This window comes from Halichoeres trimaculatus, unplaced genomic scaffold, assembly GCF_033239565.1.
Source record: "Halichoeres trimaculatus isolate MK-OKI-2021-1 unplaced genomic scaffold, fHalTri1.1 fHalTri1_scaffold_4, whole genome shotgun sequence".
Taxonomy (NCBI): Eukaryota; Metazoa; Chordata; class Actinopteri; order Labriformes; family Labridae; genus Halichoeres; species Halichoeres trimaculatus.
The window spans coordinates 18,400,100-18,422,811 of NW_027437182.1; the positions used below are offsets into that span (position 1 = coordinate 18,400,100).

Here is a 22,712-nt window from a genome sequence, read left to right on the forward strand (position 1 = left end):
ACGCTTCTTTGTAGAGAACCATAAAACCCAGCAGGTCTCTGAAGTCCAAGGGCCAGAAGGCACTCCATCTCAGCATGATCATAGTAGACGTGGTCTTTACAAGAGTGAATTGCAGCAGCTTGGTCTCACCTTAGGGAGTGAACAGACCGCAGTTAACACATGCATTATTTAAAAAAAACAAAAAAAACTTAAGAAAACAGGAAACACTTATAATGTAAAATAAAGACACTTAAAAATGCTCATCTCATGGGGTTAAAATGTTTTGATAAGATTTTTGACGAACTTTACTTCTTGTGTGTTTTCAAATATTAAGTTGAACTATTATCTTTATCACAATCTTTTTTTCATTTTTTTTCCTTTCATATAAAACTTAGTTTGGCTTCAAGAGTGGTAATCTTAATACAGGGTATATGCTGAAATCCTGAGGTTAAATTCAATACCTTTTTAAGACTTTTTTAAAAAAACCTTTAAAAAAGTCTTAAGACCTCATCGCGACTTTAAGCTGTTGTCAGCAACTAATCTTTGACAGTTGTTGTTTGCATTTTAACATAAATTAGGTAAACTGAGAAGGAATACAGCTTAAAGGAATAAATGAAACTTAAGGCAGGTTAATTGACATCCCCATTACCACAAAAAGTTGTTCGAGGCCAACTTGCAGAAAAAAAACAAGAATTTTATTTTAGTGTTGTCAAAATTTAGGACATGTGCTTGAGATTGTGTTATTTGCTTTCTATCAGGGTTCCATATGGCCAGCTACTAAACTACCGTACGAACTGAGTTTGTTGTCGCAATAGCCTACGGACATGTTGGGCTGCTAGCGCTACGTATATAGCTTGTGCCTCACAAAATTACAACTTTGTTTGTTGTCATGTCTCAAACAAACAACAGCGCTACAAAACTGTATTGATAAAAACCATATCTCATTGCGTTGTATCCAGTAAAAAGGTGATTTGTGCAAAGATTATTTGTTCCAAAACAACTGAGATCCAGGGAAGCTTTCTCTAAATCCAAGATCCCAGGTCCTCAAAAGTCTGAGAAATTTTCTCAGGAGGCTTGAGAAACTCTTATGATCTAGAGAGAAATATTTTGAGACGCTAAAGCTTTTTCTCGATCCTCACGCTGGTCTGTGATGAGTGTGACGAGCAGAATGATCGTCCAATCACCAGGTGTGGTTATTTTTGAAGGTTCAGCCCCTGAAAACAATTTCGAACCAGATGGACTATTCCTGTGGCGGATACATGGAACTGTCTGTCTGGCATGTCTGGTTTGTTTGTAACAGACGCAAGAAGGAAAATAAATATTCATGGATACGTTTGGAGTCAAAGCTTAAATACCAATAAAATTTAATACCTCATAACATCATGATCAAGACTTTTTAATACTTTTTAAGGGCCTTAATTTTCCCACAACTGATTTATCAACTTTTAATACTTTTTAAGACCCCATGGACACCCTGTAATAAATCAAGGTGATCGGGAAATTGCTCTAGCTTGAAATGTTTAAGGTTTTGCACAGGAATTAATAAAGTCAATGTTTACAATGGCTTTTCATAAAGATACAACATTTTTTCCTCCAAGACCTAACATACTCCTAAAAATATATATATTTAAAACTAATTAATGAAGAGCTTGTACTCGCAACCTTGAAAACTAAAATTAGCACTGTGTATGCGTATAAAAGCAGAGGCAGAAAATCTCATTCAGACAGTCTTAGATTCAGGTTTTCTTACAGGAGGCTTGGTCCCCGTTGTTGCGAACAGCGATATCATTCTTTTGATTGCGCTCCTTGGTTCCTGTCACTTCCTCCATCTTCCTGATTTCAGACATGCAAAGTTTGGAGTTGTAGTGAAAGAACATCCGACCATTCTGGATGGTCAGGTTGTGTTTGGACCAATCCCACAGCTCTCGCAAGTTCTGGTTGTCCAGGGCATAGAAGGCATAGACACTGAGACAGAGAGAAGAAAAGAAGACGTTAATCAAACAGCTATTTTAAATTTTAACACCTTGAGAAGAACAGGGATGAATAGATCATTTACTCTGCTTCTAGATGCTCCCCTCTGATGATGCGTAGCTTGCGGAGGAAGGAGAGGGAGACCAGGGCGTAGGCTCTTCGGACAGTGAGGAAGCCTGTGATTTCCTCAAGCTGCCCTAAACTAGCCTCTAACTCAGCTGCGATGTTATCTGCAAGAGGATAGATGTTTGGTCATAAAAGTGATGATCAGAAAAACACATGTTGAACAACACATGACAGACAAATTAAAAGTGGTGACTACAAAGAAGACAGGTAGAGTCTAGAGAAGGGAGACCCGACAGGTGTTGTGTTGTACTCACTCCCTCCTCGAATCTTGATGATCATGTTGCCGTGGAGAACAGTGCAGCCTCTCAAAGCTTGGGCTGAGGTAACTGAGTCGATCGTCTTGTTTCCCACACACAGTTTAGGACACAGGCCTGCACACGGTGAACAGGTCAGCCTGTACAGAGAAACACATGCTCATGAAGGCCATGTCCGCTTAGGGGGAGGAATGCGTTATTGATACATTTCAGTATAAACAAGCACACTATTTGCATTCAGCCAGAATGACGTTATCGTACTCATCGTATCCTAAAGCACAAAATGACGCCTGTAATGTTCACAAGAGCTATCAGCTGATGTCACCACATTTCTGACCCAGCAGGCGAAGTGAGGACGTGATGTTGATACTGCATGAGCAAGCTTTAGATGGAAAGGCACACAACAAACAGCAGAGCAGAAAATACCGTGAATGTTTCTGTGTGCTGATATCAGAAATGGAATGAAGCAGGACTGAATGGTATGAGGCAGGAATGCTCAGTGACGTACTGGCGTGGCGTGGGCAGGATGGGAGTGACATAGCATACTTATACAACAAGGCAGAATCTGTTCTGTGGAATTCAAATGACAGATTTCTTGGGCTAGCGGGGATGATTTTAGTTTTTGATGTGGCTAAAATTCTTCTTTTTTACCTTTTGTTTTTGTCTTATTCTGTTTCTGCCTTCTATATTTGGAAATGTGTGCTTATACAGAAAAAACAGACAGTGAGTAAATTGGTTCCTTTGTTGAAACAAGATGACAATGGTCATAAAATTTCTGCTGAAACAACCTACTTCCTGGTGGCAAAAGGACTAAATAACAACACGAGTGAGTGTTGAGTTCTTTAAAATCATAACTGCAAATGAGAGACAATTAGATAGACTCAATTAAATGAGTGAGCTGATGTAGTCAGAGGTGAATCTGTATAATCCCCTCAATTAATTTGATATTTCACATAATGAATCCATAGGCTTTTGGGAGGGGAATTAGATTAGGCAATCTCCCATCCACATCTGAGCTCGCTTCTGTTTTTTTATTAGCACTTGGGGATAGAAGGGAGAGCGCTTTCTTATCCTTGGCTTCAATTACTTCTGTCTTACATGGAACACACACCAACGCACGAATGCGCACACAGAGCACAATCACAGACAACAAAAAACAACTCGACTGAAACACCAGCTGGAGCTCCCAACAGGCATTCCTCTGTTTCTCCCTCTCAGCTCCATGAGTGGCGTCCTCTCCCTGCAAACAAGTGCTTGGGCACATAATCACATACACACGCACGCTCACTCACTCATACACTGAGCAATGAGGCCTTGATAGTGCTGCCTTTCAGGAAATTCATTCACAAAAGCCTGGCCTTGTTTAGTGAGCAGCCATGTGCCCACCACACAGAGAAAAACGGATCCAGAGCTTCATTCACAAGCAGGCACTTTTTTTTTTTCAGAAGCTCTTTAAAAAGAAACATAATCCCTCTTTAATACCACCCCCAGCCTTGACATCCCCAACAGTAAAGGTGAGCCTTAAACTTGAATTTAAAGGCTTTACTTACTGATGGCCCCGTAGACCCCAACACACTGCTGAATAAAAGCTTTGTACACCAAGCACATGTTTATACCTCAGGTATAGGCAAGTCATTTCTCCGCACCTTCAAAAATTCAAGCATGGAAGCAGGAGATTTCAAGGGCTCAATATAAAAGATTTTGAAGCAGTCCAATCAAGTTTTCATCTCTGAAAACACAGGAGACAATGACATCAAACAGCCACCTTTCTAAAGCAGTCCCTGTGCACGGGGAGCAGCCAACAAAGGATGCTGTTGTTCACGGTGGCGACCATGCAAGCTCTGCATGAACCGTTATTTGTAAGCTCAGCCTGATTTAATTCTATGTTTATGCAGCTCTTATTATAATCCCCTCTACAGGAAGCGCGCACACACACACAAGAACACACAGTCCCACTCAAATCATGCCCCTTCTTTCCCCTCAAGCAGCAAGGCTGTACTATAACGCACTGTTCACCATAGTGACATGAAACACTGAGTCCCAGGGGTGCTGTTCGGCTCTTGCCTGAGCTTTTCTGGCCACACTTAGAAAGCCAAACGACCCATTACACACCTGGCTTCTCCTTGTTTCCATCTTATCAAGCACTTAATAATTTACACCAATCAGAGGCCAGTTCATTGTTGCCCCTCTATGACTTTTGAGCAAGTGGAAACACAGAGTAATGATTGCTCTATTTTATGTCTCTCTTTCTCTGTCTCCCACATGGAAAATCGTACATTCAGCCTCTCAAAGTAATGCTCTAGTTGCAGTGTAGAAAAGAGAGAATGTTTTGGGCCGTTGTACTGAAAAACACAGACACACAGGCAGACAGGCTGGGTCCAGCGGCAGCTCTTAAAGGGACAGTGTTTATCTGTCCGGCTGAACTCTGTGACTCTGGCTCCACGGTCTGTTAGAACCATCTAGAACAGAGGCCGCAGCTGACGCTTGGGTTTGGTTTTGGACCCCAGCCGCGCAGAACCAAACCAAGTGCACAGAGTGCGCACACACACACACACACACACACACACACACACACACACACACACACACACACACACACACACACACACACACACACACACACACACACACACACACACACACACACACACACACACACACACACACATGCACACAAAGTCATGAGTACTGCTGTATTACTGAGCTGTCATAGCATCCAGGAAAGATGAGCTAAATATTTTTAGTGAATGAAAGAGATGGCAAAACATGGAGACAGCAAAGTTAACTGTCTGAAAGAAGAGAGACAGAGTGAAAAGGGGTTAAGCTGTCTGTTCCTGAACCCACTGTGAGTTATGTATCATTACACAATTCAACATTAACAAATCAGATTCTTCTTTTTGCAAACTACTTTTAAAAGACATTCAGGTAGGACAAGTCATCAGCGTCACAGAAAAACCATGACGCAAACCTCTGGGTCTCCTTTTCCCCTCCTCTAAAACATTCTGTCTCCTTGTCAATACTCATCTTGAAATGTGTGTGCATCTATGTACGATTTACAGTGTGTGTGTGTGTGTGTGTGTGTGTGTGTGTGTGTGTGTGTGTGTGTGTGTGTGTGTGTGTGTGTGTGTGTGTGTGTGTGTGTGTGTGTGTGTGTGTGTGTGTGTGTGTGTTGTCTGCCTGACTGTCTGGCTTCTACAGACTAATCCTCTGTGAAGATGCTTGTTCTTCACTGTTGCCGCACAACAGATACACGGAGCTCCTGATGTCGCAACTGCATCAGAGCTCCAATAAAAAAGAAGTCTTTATTTATCACGTAGTGTGTGTGCACTTACATGTATGAGTGAGCACACACACATGATACAAAGGATGCCATTCTGCCTCATGCCTCAGGGTGTATGACTGAGATTTAAAGCAATGTTCTTTTCGGTCTAAGCACCTGATAATCCCTGCAGGCTGGCAGCAAGCAAGGGAAAGTCAATCTCCCACTCTTTCTCTGTCTTTCTCTCACACACAGAAAGTCGTGTTGGGTTGGGGTGAAATGTCTACGCTATAATTTCTGCTGGGTGTACTCTGTGCATCTGTGAGTGTAAGTTATTTCCCTAATAAACAAAACTCAATATGAAAACTCAATATGAATTCTGACACTTTGGATGTGTCCCCTAGTCCACACCAGAAAAAAAACACCCTAACAGAACAAACAAATTATGTCACAATCACACAAGAGCCCAAAATTCAGGTATGCTCTCACGGGTAAAAAAAATAAAAAAATAAAATAAAATAAAGAAAAAAAAACACAAAAACACCATAACACATGTACATAGGTAAACCAGGAACTCACAGACACAGTCAGTCACCCAGCAACCTGCAACTGGCAGTCATCTCCAGCATTCAGCCTGCTCTTCTCAGTGACTTTCCCTCCATATATCTGTTCTCAAACTTAATTTAAATCCCAGAAATGAATTAAAAACAAACACTTAACCCTTTATCAGCCAAGTATCAGACAGGCCACCTGATATTTTTTGTTGTCGTTTTGGCCTCAAAGAATCAGAAATCACACCCAGAGAGCTTTTCTTCTCTTGTTTCAGGAACTACTTGGATGTTTCACTCACTCAAATGGTTGAAGAGTTAAAGTACTGAGAAAAGTTTGCATTAGTTGTTGTCTGTGACTGGAACACTGTTGCATTTAGATTCCTATTCATCTTTGTACACCCTTGATATCAGGGTGAAGCTTGTCTTTTCTTCTTTAAGGAGCCGTCTGAATTTTGTTACGAGTCCAAATGGTTGAAGAGTTGCATTAATTTAAAGAGAACTTTTAACACAGAAGCACCGGCGCTGTCTAAACTTCTTGGTATGTTACTTGGCCTATGTTTATGTTTTCAGACTCACTGGCAGCTTTTCACAATTACACAATTACACTGCAGGTTACTTTATCCTCATTGGTCAAACTTGTGCATGTGATTGGAAAGCATACAAATAGGAGTCATTTCAGTGCACACACTTGGCCACAAACTCATACTTGTTTTCAAAAGATTGCAAACATTCATTTGTTGCTAAATATTGCCATTTTATAACAGCTCCTGATGCTAAATGAGGAAGTCACTTTTCTTCCTCTTCTCCCTTTTACTACAAGAATGCTAAATAAGGTCATGCCCGTGCTTGTTGCACAAGCAGACAAAGCTGTGTGGTAAACAGGACCAGGTGAGGACCACACAGTTTATGCTTTTACATTTTCAACACCTGCCTGATGTGTCCATATGTGTGTGTGATTGTGTGTGTACATTTTTGTTACTGGAATTTCAGACCTTAAATCTTCTGCGTGTGGCCAAACAATTCTTTGTAGGACTAACCAGCTATTATATTGCATGAAATGATGTCATTGGGTGAACTACCTCATCCAGACATAGTCCAATGGTCCCTAATGTCTACTCGACATAGTTCACTGGTCCCACACAGACTGTAAAGTTTATCCAGCTGAATAAATCTTTTAAGAGGGAAATAATTGTCTGTCCAGTACATAAAGACAAAGGCTCATTTTTAACCTGAGTGCACTGGTAAACACTGCTGTTGTTTTTCACATTCAAACCCTTTGGAGTGAACAGAGAAGTTGTGTTGTGCTGATGCAAACAAATTTGTGTATGCAATAACAAGTCCAAGCAAAGTTTATAAAGAGAACTGTTACATATGCATTTTAAAATGTTAATGAAACTTTTGTAGATTCAGTTTTCAGCTTTTTTTCTGCAGTTTGAATTCATGCAGCTATGTAAAGAACAAAAAGTGGAAAGGCTGTGAAAAACAGCAGGGATTCATTTAAAGCTGCTCCTGCGTGTTTTTAACTTTTGACTGATGCTGCACTAGATTAAGAACATATGATAATATAAATAAATAATGAAAAGATAATTCCTTTTACCAGGAATAAAATATTAAAAATTCATTTTACCAGTTGAGATTGTCACTTCTGACTAAGTAATACACCTGCATGTTTTAACAGCGAACAGCAAACAAAGACTCAGGTCGTGTTTTGCTTTTCTCCTCTACTACAGAATCTTTCCAGGTTGCTTCTCTACAGAGGACAGGAGACTTTCCATAGGGGAGAAAGACTTTGGTCTCTTTGTTTGATCAACTCCCAAACACCATCATCTCTTGTGTGCAAATGTTCTTGAATGTGATGAGTGACCACAGTCCTCTTGTTGTGCAGCACTCACAGCAGGGATGTTTGTTGTGGGTCGCAGTCATGTGCCTAATCATGTAATGATGACCCTCATCAATAAAACAGCAGTGTTTATGGAGGCATTTAATGTGTGTGTGTGTATGTGTGTTATTGACATACGTAGTAGAATTGATGGTGGTGTATCCAGAAGGACACTCTGGAATACAGGCTCCATTGTGAATGACGTATTCATAGCAGCCTGATTCCCGGTCCTGGTTCAGCTTCTTCGTCTGCTTGCACTGGTTGTGGAGCTCCTGCGTTTAAAACATTAAGCACAGAAAGAGACACATTCACCTTATTAATGAACCAAAACCAAGATATTTCTAGAGTAAACACTCAGAAATCCGGAGATAACCGACCTGGCAGAAGGAGAAGCTGACGCAGCGCCAGCCCCTGAAGACATAGTATCCAGCAGGACATTTCTCCACGCAGGTGCTCCCATGCTGGAGGTTCCTGCAGGCCACACAGCTACTTGCATTACCAGGCTCCGAACAGCCACCCAGGCACTGGTCATGGCAGCACTGACCCTGGAGGCTACATGCCCCATGCTTACAGTTGTCCAAGCACACTGTGGAAAAAAAGGAAAGAGGTGGTTAATTTTGAATTTGATTCTTGTCGTGGTTTATTTTGGCAGTCACATGTCATGAAGACCGTGTGTAACAAATCCTGGTTTACATTTCATTTGGGGACAAATTGGAGAACAGTAGTCCACAAAAATGTGCAACTACCCCACTGAGGCAAAGAAAAACAGAACAAAAAATCTGCATATGGGAACTGTCGGTCCGAGTCACTCTCTCCAGCAGTTAATGGGTCAAAAACATCTGACCAAGAAAGGGCAGAGAGAGCAAAACCCTGGTGTTTTGTTTTGTTTTTCTGTTGTTCTGGAGTGAAAGCATCAAGGAAACCACATGCGTATCTGGTGTGTAAGTCCCCACAAATGAATTCAGCTGTAGAAGCTATAAACAGGTGCTTGGAGCAAGGCTTTTTAGCTTTTAAATGTATATATGGTCAAAGAAAAGTTAGACTGCTCTGCGATGAAAGACGTCTATTCCTTCTGACATTTCTGAAGTGATTAAAGAAAAGTCCAAACTTGGGAGCATCAGGGATGTCCTTGCAGGGTGCCGTGTTCCTGATTCTAAAATCAACGTTACAAATTTTGCTTTCCATTTAAGATCATTAAAATCCCCACAGCTGCTTACTCCAGAGGTTGCCCAAACATTTCGACTTAATTTGCACAATTAGGAAACATTAATTAGTATTCAAGAACAAAATCAAATCACCTCCACCTTTAATTTGCATGCATCCACTGCAACTGAAGGACTATGGATTGCACACCTTACATCCACGAGGAAGTGAGTACCAACAATTCACGCCTGATCGCCAACAGCAGCTGTCTGCGGCACCATGGAAACAACCTTAATTGCTAATAGGCCAGACATTATATGTCACAGGCTCATGTCGGGATTCATTTGACCTTATTGGGAAACAGAGTTTGCTGAAGCAGCTGAGTGTCAATTGTGATTGGATTAGCCGTCAGGTTTGACCCACGCTCTGTAATGATCTAATAAACTAGTTGTTATTGCCTTTTCTGTGGGCTGGCGGAGACTCATTAGATCTCAGCTTATACCAGGCACTGACCCTTTTCCAACTGATACTCCAACTAAGTGAAAACAAGATGTGAAATTAGCATAAGTCAGAGGTTGTTGGGCGCTGACTGGAGCTGAAGGTGCATTTTAAAGACTAGAATTCACTTTGTTAGATAAACAACATCTGTGTGTGAAATAAAAATCAGTTAAATGATCATTAAAAGTTGTGCCATATCGTGACAGAAAAATGTATGCAACTTGTGCAGGCTAAAGCCGTAACTTAGATCAGGAAAACACATAAAACTCACTTCAACATCAAGCCCTTCCTTTTATTTGTGCATCAACTAAAGAATACAGCAAAATATGACCCTGTGTGTTTATCACTGTCTCTCACTACACTGTCAGCTCTGATACTGTGAGCAAACTCAACCTCAGAGCATCAAAGCAACAAGCAGATTTAGGCCAATAGCATTTATAGAATCCTCTTTAGCTCATCACAGGTGAAAATTACAGCATGAATGAAACAGGAGATTCCTTATTAGATGAGCTTACGCAAAACAAAGCTAACAAATATGTTCATTGCTGTGGTTCCAAGAGCCTTTAAGAAAAAGAGGTTCAGCAGCAACACTATACTGTTAGCTTAAAGTGCGGTGGGGGCACTCAATGCCAGCTTTCAGTGGATGCCCCCTCTGTGAGGACATCACATGAGCTCTCACTGCCAAGGCTACAGCTAGGACCCCCCCTGTTCGAGAGGGCTGCCCATTGTGATGCCTGAGTGAAAAGCAGAGAGGACAGATGGGGCAGGGGGAGCGCAGGGGTGGGATAACAAGGCTAAAGAAAAGAACAATGACAAAACGGACGAGGGTTAAAAAACGCAGGGAGGGAGGATGACTAACGCAGAGAAAACATACTCTCCGACCTTCTGGGGTAGTTCATGCAGAGGTTGCTCTGATATATTTTCTTTACAAAAAGCTGGAAAACCCACCGCTGCACAAAGTCGTCTCTGACCCAGAGAGAAAAATGCATAGCTCCTCTCCAGCCCTCCCCCTCTCGTCTGTCTGCTGTGTGTGTACATGCTGTGACCACGGCATCACATAACAGAAAGGGGAGGGCCGAGACGCTTTGTAGATCCAGATCCAGCTCTGGGAATCCATGCCGGGGTGTAACTCCAGCCCCAGATCCACCCTCAGCTTCAGCCAATGTGTTTGCTGACTGGGGGAAGCAGCCATTCAATGGCCTCTTCCATGTTGGGGAGGAGAGACGCCCAGGGTTAACCCTGGCCTTGCTGGGGCAGACAGGGGGCAGACGCAGCCAAGTAGCCAGCATGCTGGAGGAGACAAATCTGCTGCTTCTTTCTTTGAATCAGAGGAGCTTAAGACTGGATCTCAGCCTCAAATAAAGATGAGAGGAGTCTGTAGCAGCCTTTGAAATGTAATATAATAAATCACTACCTTAGTATTTAATTCATGTTTTTTTACAGTTATTATCTTACCATTGGGATTATTTAGCTTCTTTTCTTTACAGTTGAAAATCACTCACACAGGGGGCTCTACAGGAGCAAAACACCGCTATCCCAGCAGTGTTATTCTCCAGTGTTATTCTCGATTCTGCTCACGCCTGTGCCAGGCTAGCCGCTATGCCAAACAAGCTCCAGTCAGCTCACTCATTCATTCATTCATCCCCTCCTCCTCCTCCTGCACTGTCCTCCTCTCTATTCCTCCTCTCCACCACAGCCTCACCCTGCCCTGCACCACTATCTCTCTCTGTATCTGCCTGCCTGCCTTTCTAGGCCACTCGGCCCCTCCCACTTTCATTCATACAGCGCCTTGTGTTTTGTTTTCATGCTGCCTGGATGGAAGTGGGGGGAGGATGGAGGGAAGGAGGAAGCATGGATGGAGGGATGATTTTGCACATGCTTCAACAACAAGAGGAGAAGGAGGAGGAGCAGGCGGTAGCATCCTGGAGAGCTTATCTCTCATTAAGCTAAATACACACACACGTAAACCTCACTGTGTCATTCAATAATTTGCTTGGCGCTTCCCCACACACACACTTACACACACACTCACAAACACACACTCACACAGAGTTCCAGTAAGGATTTTAAATGCAAAGCCTGATCAAAGGTGTGTTGTGTTTACCTTTCATTTGGCAATGGCAGTAAAGAGCCCCGGCTGCTCCGTCCCCAGGGAAGGAACATGGGAGAAGCTGGGCAGCCAATAGCGTGCAGCCACACACGGCAACACTTCCTGCTCTTAACACATAAAACCTCCCCTTTAATTGGCAGTGTTGTCTACAGGCGAAGTGCTGGGAACAATAACAAACACGTTTTTACCCCAGAGCCATTTACTCAAGAGAACACATGCACGCACACAATCCTCCAACCCTCTTAGACACACACACTCAGACACACAGACACACACATACAGCTGCTGGATTCACGTTTACTATATTTGGCCACAGTGGGAGTCCTAAGCTTCAAAAGCTTTGCTATAAATGCTTCAAGTGATCTGATGTAAGACATTCACCCTGAGAGAGGAGAGGAGGGAGACAAGGGGAGGGGACAGTGTAAACAAAAACACACTGATTGCTGGAAGGGGCAGAGCCATGTTGTCATCAGACGTGTCAACATATCAGTAAATGTGAGACACTGCACACTCACACATTGACAAATACACCAAGGCAAAGATCTGTTGTGTTGAGAGCGGGATAGCCAAGAGTAGAGTAACAGAAAGGGGAGGGTGAACTGACATGGGGTGAGGGATACATGAGGAAGGCAGTTTGACCATGACAGTAATTTTACCACTAATTTTCAACTAATATTTCATTTTGACATTTAATGAAAACAAAAAAATACTTGTGTTTGCTGCATAGTGCAGAATAGCCCCACCTCGTTTTTCTAGCCCCTCCCAACTTATACCTTCACTAGCCAGGTTTAAATGAATGAGCATGAGTTGAAATAATCTAAATAAAATATAATATTGTCTTTTGCAAGTTTATAGCCAGAGCTACTTTGGACAAAAGACTCAACAAAGGCTTATGTATTATTTCGTTCCAAACAAAGGCATTTTCATTTAAAATTACCATGTGTGCTTTGGAGTGTCATTACAATTCATTACAAAACGCATAAAGTATTCAAAAAGCAGCAGAATGTGATTAAAACAAAGGCCCAGCAGTGAATCTAGTCCTTCAAAAGTTGAATTCAGCATAATAAAGCTGGCAGCTGTTAAAAAATTCTAACGGCTTTTTTTTTTTTATATTCAACATCACACTGTGATGGTTGAAGACTTTTTACAATTCAACTTTGAAAATACAAGAACTTGTTTTTCACCTTGTATGGACAGAAGTCAACTCTATCTATCATCTAAATCCAACAGCCTTGCCTCACCTTTCCACTGAACCACATTTTAATGAGTCTTTCTGTGTTACCTTGAAATGCCGTCATGTTTCTATGCAGGGACGAATCCCTGTGCTGTAGTAAATAGCAGATGTGAAAACAAAGTACAGTGAAAAATCTTTTAGCTTTAGAATTCAAGATATCAGCTTTAGGCCCCGTTTACACGACGTTTCATCTGAAAACGCTAAAACGCAGTGAAAAAAATCTGCGTTTACACGGAAACACTGGACTGAAAATGCTGTAGTAAGCATGCCAGGCCTGTGGATGGTGCTATAACTGTCTTGTCCTGAAGCCGCTTGTGGGAGATCTCCACCGAAGTAGAGTTGAGCCGGTCATCTGGTGTATTGGAGAATACTAAGCTAAAAAGTGGAGCAAAATATGCACATTTTGTTGAAAGACACTCAACAGATACGACAGATTGAGCAGCACAAGCACAACATGGTAGTTTGCAAGGATCATAACAACGCTACTGTTGTCCAGTTGCATGCGCGTGCGCAAGGTGGAGTGTGACGTCAGCGTTTCCACTCAAAACGCTGGCTGACCGTTTACACAGCAACAGTGTCGGGAGTGTTTCAGAAAAATCCCTCTCAGAACATCGTTTTTAAACTTTGCGTTTTGTTGCGTTTCAGCCTTGCGTTTACACGGAAACGGCGTTTCAGCCAACCTAAAACACAAACTTTTGAAAACGCCCTCCAGGGTGGGATTTTTCTGAAACGCTCCCGACACCGTTGCCGTGTAAACAGTAAGCCAGCGTTTTCAGGGGGAACGCTGACGTCACACTCTGTCTCACGCGTGCGCATTGAACAGGACAACAGTACCGTTGTTACGATCCTCATGATCTACCATGTTGTGCTTGTGCTGCTCAATCTGCTGTATCTGCTGACTGTTTTTTCAACAAAATGTGCATCTGTTACTCCACTTTTTAACTTAGTATTCCCAAATGCACCAGATGACCGACTCAACTCTTCTTCGGTGGAGATCTCCCAAAAGCGGCCTCTGGACAAGACAGTTATAGCACCACCTACAGGCCTGGCATGCTTACTACAGCGTTTTCAGTCCCTCAGTGTTTCCGTGTAAACGCAGATTTTTTTCACTGTGTTTTCACAGCGTTTTAGCGTTTTCAGATGAAACGTTGTCGTGTAAACAGGGCCTCAGTGCGAACACCAGACTCCTGAAGGTGTATGTCTGGGCTTCTTCCACCTTTTGAACATATGGCAAAGTTCTTCTGTGTAGGGGGTCGGAACGGGGTAACCCTCAATATGACAAAGTAACATGACAAGATAAAATTGCCACAGGCCCAATAAGTGAATGTATATCAGAAGACTGACAGATGTCAGCCTCCAGTAACCAGCATGGCTCCAAAACATCCAGTGACGAGGACAACACAACAGTTAGGCCTGTGGCTTTACAAACAGGTTGTGCCATGTGATAAAGTTCTTGTGAACTGCAGCCAGTCAATGTTTTTTTCTACAAAAGTCCTGTCTCCATCACTTCTAGTGAATGAAGTAAATATCAGTCAGGAATAACAAACAGAAAGAGGAGTATCACCACATCTCCTCCCATTCTATCATCTTTGTTTATATAATCCTGTAAAGCTGTCACCAAGACAATGACAACCATGACACTGTGTGGTGCCTCTTTACAGAGCGTGTGTGACTCACTCTCTGTTAACTGAATCTAAAACAGTAAATGTTTGGACAAGACATTTATGCATGTTCACAAAGTCTACTGCAGGCCAGTTTTGTGCAGGGACTCTAAGTGGTTTACTATGATAAGGTGTTTACTGCTGTGTTTTACTTTACTGGATCACGGTGGCTTTACTGATCAGATCTCCTGTGTTTGTGTGTGCAGGTGAACACAAGCTGGCTCGGACTGATAATTTCTCAATCCAAAGTTAAAAGTTAAAGCTTTTCTGAGAGCAGGTAAGGATGGATGTGATGAAGGTGACAGACCGTGATTTTTCACGAGATCCTTCAGTATTGAGTTGCTAATAAAGTTGTTTTGAAGTGACTCCAGGGAATGGAAAATGGATGGGCAGAGCAGACTGATCACAGATCTTACAGTTTTTCAAACAATTTGTGTGGCTGACTGACCCAGACTAAATCGGCTAACTGATGACTTAAAGTTTTCAATCGTTAGAATGATCAGCCTTTTATGAAAAGATAAAAATGATAAGGTTACAAAAGTAAAAAAAAAAAAGTTGGGCAAAGGGGCAGGGTTTAAAATTAACTTTTTTACTTGGTAACACTGATGCTCCAAACTTTCCAGAACACCAGCATGAGGTTCAGGAACACTGAAAAGTTGAAGAACTACAAACTACAAAAAGCCAAACTCTGGCTGGTCTTTTCTTGCATATCGCGCTCTCTTTGTGTTTGCCCAAGCTCTCCAAGACAGTCTTAGAGGCGCTACCCTGTAACCTCCATCCCATAGGTACAGCACACTCTGCCACCTTCAAAGTGGTGCCTTTAGAAATCTTTCAGAAATTTCTTGAGAACTGAGAATCTTCTTAGCTGCTACGGTAACCTTAACCAACTTGCTGCGTTACATTTATAAGTAAAAATTTACAATTTCACTTAGCAGGCGCTTTTGTCCGAAGTGACATAAAACAAAGAGTAGATGGGGTATGGTACCTTGGTCAAGGGCACCAGTGCTCAGGAAGTTATGCTAACCTCTCTAGCTATCAGCCCAATTTTCAATCTTGGTCCATGTTGGGACTTGATTCAGCAACCCTCTGGTTACAAAGTTAAGTCTTTACAGACTGAGCTACTACAACCCATATTGTTCTTTTTTCTATAGGCAGCCTAGAAGACTAATATTAGCCAACCTCAAAGCATTAAGACCATTAAGACTATCAATCTGTTGTTTGATTGGCTGTAAAAGTGCTGGGTTGAATGAACCGGTGGTTGATCAGTAATGCCTACGCAGAGGCAGGTTTCTCCTGGATAACATAATAAGGCACCTCTACGACATTTCTAATCAACCATAGGTCACTGCATTAAACGATTTAAAGAGGAAAAAGGGTTGCATTACGATTATTACTCATACAAGTGCCACAAAATATACTTCGAGGTAGTAGTGATTTGTTTTTTGAAGCATCTATAGCCAAAATGCATGCAATTTTGAGACTTGAAGAGGGAAAGAGTTGGAATTCAAATTGATAGTTTTTGTTTTCAACTACCTTATTTTGTATTGTTTCTGTTGTTAACAGGGTTTATGTGTCAGTAATTAAATTAGGATTGTTGAAGGAATTACACAACATTTTCCTCCACACCCTGTCCACATATCTGCACACTTGCCCCAACGTGTCAAGTCTTCCTCACATAACAATGGCGTTCTGTCAGCCTCTCCATATCAAAGAGGAGATGCTTGTTTGGCGTTAGCAACAAGGCTGTACACAATTCAAAATGAAATCTTTATTGCTATGTATGCACAATAACTGACAAGACGACATCCCTCCGCTTGACAGATTGATGCTATTTCACCTCCATTGCTACATGGACATACAGTATGAGTGCAGCCTGTTGATAAACCAGCTGAATTGTAATCTGTCCATGGTTAAAAGAACACACGTGCTGTTTATCTCCTGTGCAACAGTTTCCAGCTATCCCCCTTTCTTCTACAGCTGCTGCTGCTGCTCCCCTCACCGACTTTACTGTCACATAAAACCAGCAACACTCACATCACAAACAGCCTTCTCTGATCTCTTCTGCTCCTGCCCTGTTCAGTCAAATCTGCCCAGTCAAGAGCCAAAACTTGATTTATTTATATGTAAGCTTAGCCCTCTGTCGACAGCTGCTTAAGCCATCAATATTAAGTGTGGGGTCACTGAGAGAGCAGGGACTTATAAACATGCATGTCTGTATACAGACATGCAGACAAACAAAATAAAAGGGGGTATCTGGCCTAATGAGCATGTTTTTCCTCCTTTTGTCTGTCTCTTCATTGATTTCCTTCTCTGTGTCTTCCTGTGTGCTGGCCGGCCCTGCTGGCCCATCTTGTTACCATGGAGATGAGTCCAGACAGAGACTGTCTGCAGTAATTAGCCGCATGCTCCCAACAGGCATTTTCTTAGATCCCCCTCTCTTCATTATTTGTGTCTTAAGATTGTAAAGCCACACTCTCTCCATCTCTCCGTGCCTTTAAGCTTTGCACTCCACTTGCCTCTCCCTGACTCATTCCCCTCTGTTGTCTCCCCCTCCTCTGCCTGTTTCCCTTCTCCCCCGTGTCCCACCCAGCAGTAGTGTCTCACCTCAGGTGACAAATCTGCTCCTCAAGCCACTAGATCTCATTACAGACGCTGAGGAGGGAGCAACAATCAATACATCCCACTGATGCTCCTTCTCGGCACTCCCTGATTGTTCTCCCCTCCAACAAATCTGTCGTTACCTCCTTCTCCTGCTACATCCCTCTGCTAGCTGCCACATTTGTGCCCTCATCCCTCCTCAGCCCCTCCACCGACAAATCCCTCTTTTCTCCCCTCCTTTGCGCCGCCACATCTTTAATTTTGTCACACTGCCACCAGCCGCAGCATTTGCTGTTGGCTGCACTTTTCATGACACCCAGACGCAAACATGAAACACACAGGCGCGTACGCACGCATGCATGCATGCACACACACACACACTCCTGCAGTCAATAGACATTCTTCTTCCTCTCTCGTTCTCTCTCACACACAGATAAAAGCCAAAAGTATGCAAAAACAACCCTGCACAAACACACACACACACAAACAGAGGTCCTGTGTGTTTTGCTGACCAAACAGTTAGGTGACAGCAGGAAGGTGATGAAGAGAGGCAGCGAGTGAACATCCATCTAAAGCACCAGACACCTGCATCCCCTACCCCATGATTTCCCTTCACATCGCTGCCACCGTGAATCACTTATACACACAAACACACACGACAGCAATGCAGGGGGTCTCTTCACAGTAAACACCTTTTCATCATTCAAAAACGCAGACAGAATTGTTAAACAGAGAGTTTAGGTTTTGGCTACAGCTTCTCTGTCGCTGTCAAATACGAGCAGTAAACGCAGCTTTTCCTCGATCGCTGAGGTGTTATCCTACATGTATCTAGACAGAGAGAGAATGAAGTGAATAAGTTTGGTATTAGAAAGCATCTTGTGATCTAAACTTTTACCCTGGCACAAAGGAAATTAAATAGCTGAATAAATCAAATAACACTTAACACTGTTTCCAGCGTCTGCAGCATCATAGCTCTGTACACCCACTGAACACACACAATCACACAAAGCCACAAAGAAGTGCAGACAGTGATTTGACATCTTTAACTGGGCACTCCTAAGTGCAGTTTTATGGATCCTATTTGTGCGCGGATAAATACGCTTCATCTTGGTAATTTAATCAGAGGTGGTGAATGGCGGTCCAGTCGTGACTTAGGTGTTTTTAAACCTTCCCTTTCTGCCTCACTGGCCCATTATCTCCTCATATGAGCCACAGAAAGTCGAGGGAGGAAGGCACAGAGAGAACTGAAATGCTCTCTCCCTCTCCTGCTCTGTGTCCTCAGTTGGCACAGAAAAATGTTGATCAAAGGGCCCATAGAGCTGCTTTTTTTCCCTCCTCTCTTGTGTTCCTCTGTTTCTTCGGGTTCTCCCATCTCTCTCTCTCTCTGTCCTTCCTTGCTTTCTAATCTTTCAGGGGCTTTGAGTTCAGGTGGACCCCTATGACTTAGACAAAGACTAGTCATGCGTGGTACTCAAACATGGGAGTGGCTCTACAGCCTGTGCTTGTAATGAATGTGTGATACATTATGCTAAAATAAGCTCAGATTTAGGGTTTAAAATGATAGACTGATCTGATAACAGACAATAAATGAAAACAATTTTCAAATTCAACTAAGTCTCAAATAATTTGAATGAAGATAGTCAGTTACAGAGCATTTGAGTTATGTGGCTCTCTTTCATAGCTCACATCATTTGTCAACAAACTTTATTTAATTGAATAAGGAAAATAAACACAGATTTCAGAATAATAAATTAGAGCTGCAACGACTAATCGATTAAATCGATAAAAATCAAGAAGCAAAAGCATCAACAATGTCGCTCCGTAATCGATGCACTGTGCTGGGTCATTACTGTATTACTTTCTCTTCATTTTATTTGTCTTCTTCCTTTTTGTCGGCTTATTTAGCGGTTGGTGCGTGGCTGTATGTGTCACATGCAAACAGATCAGCGTGGTGGAGGAGAAGCAGAGCCGGCTGGTGAGTGAAACAAGTTAACACACGAATAATGGCAGAGCCAAAAAAGCTGTTCGTCCCAAAAAATCCTGAGTTTGGGAGTATTTCAAGTCGTATAAGGGCACAGCATGTTAACTGACAAAAATGACCTTGGATTGATCGTTTGAAAACCACAAGGAGTTCATTAAACCAATGCTAGCATTAGCATTAGCTGCTACAGATAGTGGTAGGGGAGTGGAGGGGGTGAACTGTTTGACCTGCAGGTGAAAAGATTGAGAACACATTATTATTTATTTGCCTTTTTGGCCCACTAAGTTCACTTTGTACAATCATTAATAAATAGTCATCCACTAAAATATCAAGGCATGTTTGGTTTTGCAAATTTTACTATTATGCATTCTCATCCTTTTTTTTCCGATTCATGGATTAATCGTCAGAGTAATCGATTACTAAAATAATCGTTAGTTGCAGCCCTATAACAAATGTGAAAATTGTACTTCAGTTTCCTCCTACTTGACTTATTGTTCTAACTTCTATAGTAACAACCAAACTGTCTTCAATGGAGTATAGATGGAAAAAAACGAATCACCACGACTACATAATGACGCAAAAATCATAACTCTTTTAGTGTTCTTTTTAAAGACAAAAAAGGTATTTTTTACCTTGACATGTCAAGGTTTTTGTCTTTAAAAAGAACACTAAAAGAGTTGAGATTTCTCAGAAGACAAGATGAATCTAATCAGTAACTAACGCAAAAATCCTCTTAGATATAAGAGAGGCCAACAATTAAAAACCATGAATGACTTGCGAAGCTGCAGCAACAAGCAAGTGTGACCACAAACTTGAATGCACCGACAGGAAGTTATCCCTGTAAATACAGAGAGATCCAAACACTGTAATGTAGGTGACCAAAGCAGACAAATAAAGACACAGACAGTAAAAGCTAATTCTCTCTGACACATTAGTTTCGTGTTCCTGTGTTTGTGCACACTGGCCAGCTGCACCGAGCACTGGGCACTGTGTGGGGGCCAGGAAGGGATGGCTGCAGTGCAGATGCTCGCTGCCCTAGTTCATATTCACAGCATAGCACTAAGCAGAGCTACGGTACACAGGCAGGCGCACACAAACATTCATACGCTCACACACGCACGTTCACGAAGCAGGGAGAAAAAAAAAACTGAATCAAAAAATTTTCCTACAAATGCTTCAATGTAATGAGGAAAATATGTCAAAAAATTATATTTCAGAGAAAAACAAGGTACCATGGGGGTGTTTTTTTTAATCAAAGCTATCTAATGTGAAGTAAAACAAAAGCAATGCCTTTCATTATGTGGTCAGATGTTATTCTCTGTGCTAGTACAAATCCCATACCCTCACCCATCTCCTCTCTCCATTCACATCCATCAAGGCCTCAGGAAGGCTCTTTATTCTGGGAGAAAGGAGGGAAACTTTCCATCATTACCCGGTGGTCACAAGAGGTCACAGACGCACATCACTCTGATCTTGTGTCCAAAAATACAGTAAACAGGTCACATGCTGCAGACACGTGAAGTCTTGGTATTCTTCTTTTGTTTTAACCAAGCAACCCTCCCTTCCTGCCCCTTGACCCCCGACCCCTAGACAAGAGGATGACATATGTGTTATTGTTTCCTGCTTGGATTACATAACACAGGGTGTACAGGTCTGTAAATCTCTGGACATTTGGTCAAACTGCAGCATCACAGCCTTTCAGAATCGACACATCAGCTTTCTCAAGAAGTTGTTTTGCTACTACACTGATGATTATTTTCCGACAAATGTGAAGGAAAGTTTGGTGTGAGTTTTAAGTGCTCGTGGTCATTGAGTGCTTTTGGTTGAAAAACCTGAAACAAGGCTGACACTTTTTGTGTCACAGTGGTTGATCTGTGGTTATCATTCTCATTTCAAGTTGTCAGAGCCTCCATTTGACCTCACAGAGGACAATCTTTCCATCAGCGGAGTGAGCGGCCAAGAAAAGCAGATGAGAAGACCTGCCAGGGGTCTCCTGAGCCAGTGTGCAAGGACTGATGATGGAGAGTGTTAGTCATAAGCAAAACAGAAGAAACTCGGACTCAGGCTCAATTGGGTCAAAGGAAATTTTAGATTGGGCGATTGTTTTGCTTCTGTTTGGTCTTCTTTGTAGTTCATCCATCTATCTGATCACACTCTTTTTCTTTTTCTTTTTCTTTACTTTTGTTCCACACTGGAACCAAAACTGGGTTCTGGTGATACTCAGGAGAAAAGGGTTTTCAAATTCATGTGTAAAAAAGAAGCAAGTCAAGTTCATAAAGGGCATTTCTGAGCTGATTCCACTTCAGATGTACTGAAAACCTGTTTTTAAGGTGTTCACATCAACTACAGAGTAGGGATGCACGATATTGGATTTTTGCCGATATCCAATATGCCGATATATCGAAACCCCTTTTGGCCGATACCCATAATCACAAGTTTGTTTGTTTTTTTCACTGTAAAGAAAGCTAAGTACATCCTGTACTGGAATTTATATGTTACTCTAATTGTGATGATCTTATTTGTTTAAGAAACACACATAAAACAAGACAAAAAACATTTGATTTTACCATAAATAAGAAATGTATTATTTTTTCAAACTCAAGACATTCAGTATTGAAATACAGAAAAATAATTTCTTTAGATCACATGAACTTTAAATGTACAATGCATTTTTAAACATAACCAAGTTGCATTTGATTATTTTAGAGCTACTGTAACAACCTGGTGACAGACACAGAGCTCTGCAGTGCAAATAAATGAAGTGCTACATTTTATTTAAGGAGCTTATTTTTCAGATGGAAAATAATAATAATCCTAACTGAATAGCACCTTATCGGCTGTGCCTATCGGCAGAAATTTTCATATCTGCCAATACCGATAAACGTGTTTTTAAGCTTTTATCAGCCAATACCGATATTGTGCTGATAATATTGTGCATCCCTACTACAGAGGGATTCTGGATAGATGACCTGTGTGGTCAGGTACCTGTAAATGGTGTAAGAAATCAGGTTTCTTAAAAACTGAGAAGGAAAAGAGATATCACCAAAATTTTGTATTAAAAGCCCAATTATTGCATCATCCAGGTACAAAAAAAAGAGTCCATACCATACAGATAGCAGTCCCCTTTCTGATCCTTTCTCAACAGGACTGAAAACTCACAATCTGCCTGCTGGTCCACCCTCAAACATGCCCCTGTTGTAATGCTAATGCAGCGTGCGCTTCTCTAAAACCTCCCCTAATTAAAATCTTAGTTCCAATAACTGCCAGGCTAAAGAGATTTGCCAAAAGCACACACTTTTCACTGCTGAGCAGGGAGTGATGAACATGTGGCCCTGTGTATGGATGTCTCAACCTTTACAGGTCAATGATATGAATAAGGATGCTTGAACCATTCAAGCAGCAACAAACAGCACCAACCTGGCAAACAAGCAGAAACAAATTACACGTGTAGAAGCACCTATAGCAGCT

The 22,712-nt window shown here is 41.9% G+C and overlaps 1 protein-coding gene across 1 annotated transcript in view; it reads right to left on the bottom strand.

Annotated features, from left to right (window-relative positions):
- The window catches only part of insrb (insulin receptor b), an 85,987-nt gene that overhangs the window by 15,543 nt on the left and 47,732 nt on the right, over window positions 1-22,712 (bottom strand). Inside the window, exons 3-8 of the mRNA XM_074668581.1 lie at window positions 8,397-8,605; window positions 8,158-8,291; window positions 2,331-2,470; window positions 2,036-2,180; window positions 1,730-1,944; window positions 3-129 (exon numbers count right to left, since the gene is read on the bottom strand). Coding sequence (XP_074524682.1) covers window positions 3-129; window positions 1,730-1,944; window positions 2,036-2,180; window positions 2,331-2,470; window positions 8,158-8,291; window positions 8,397-8,605 — 970 coding nt within the window. The remainder of the gene's footprint in view (window positions 1-2; window positions 130-1,729; window positions 1,945-2,035; window positions 2,181-2,330; window positions 2,471-8,157; window positions 8,292-8,396; window positions 8,606-22,712) is intronic.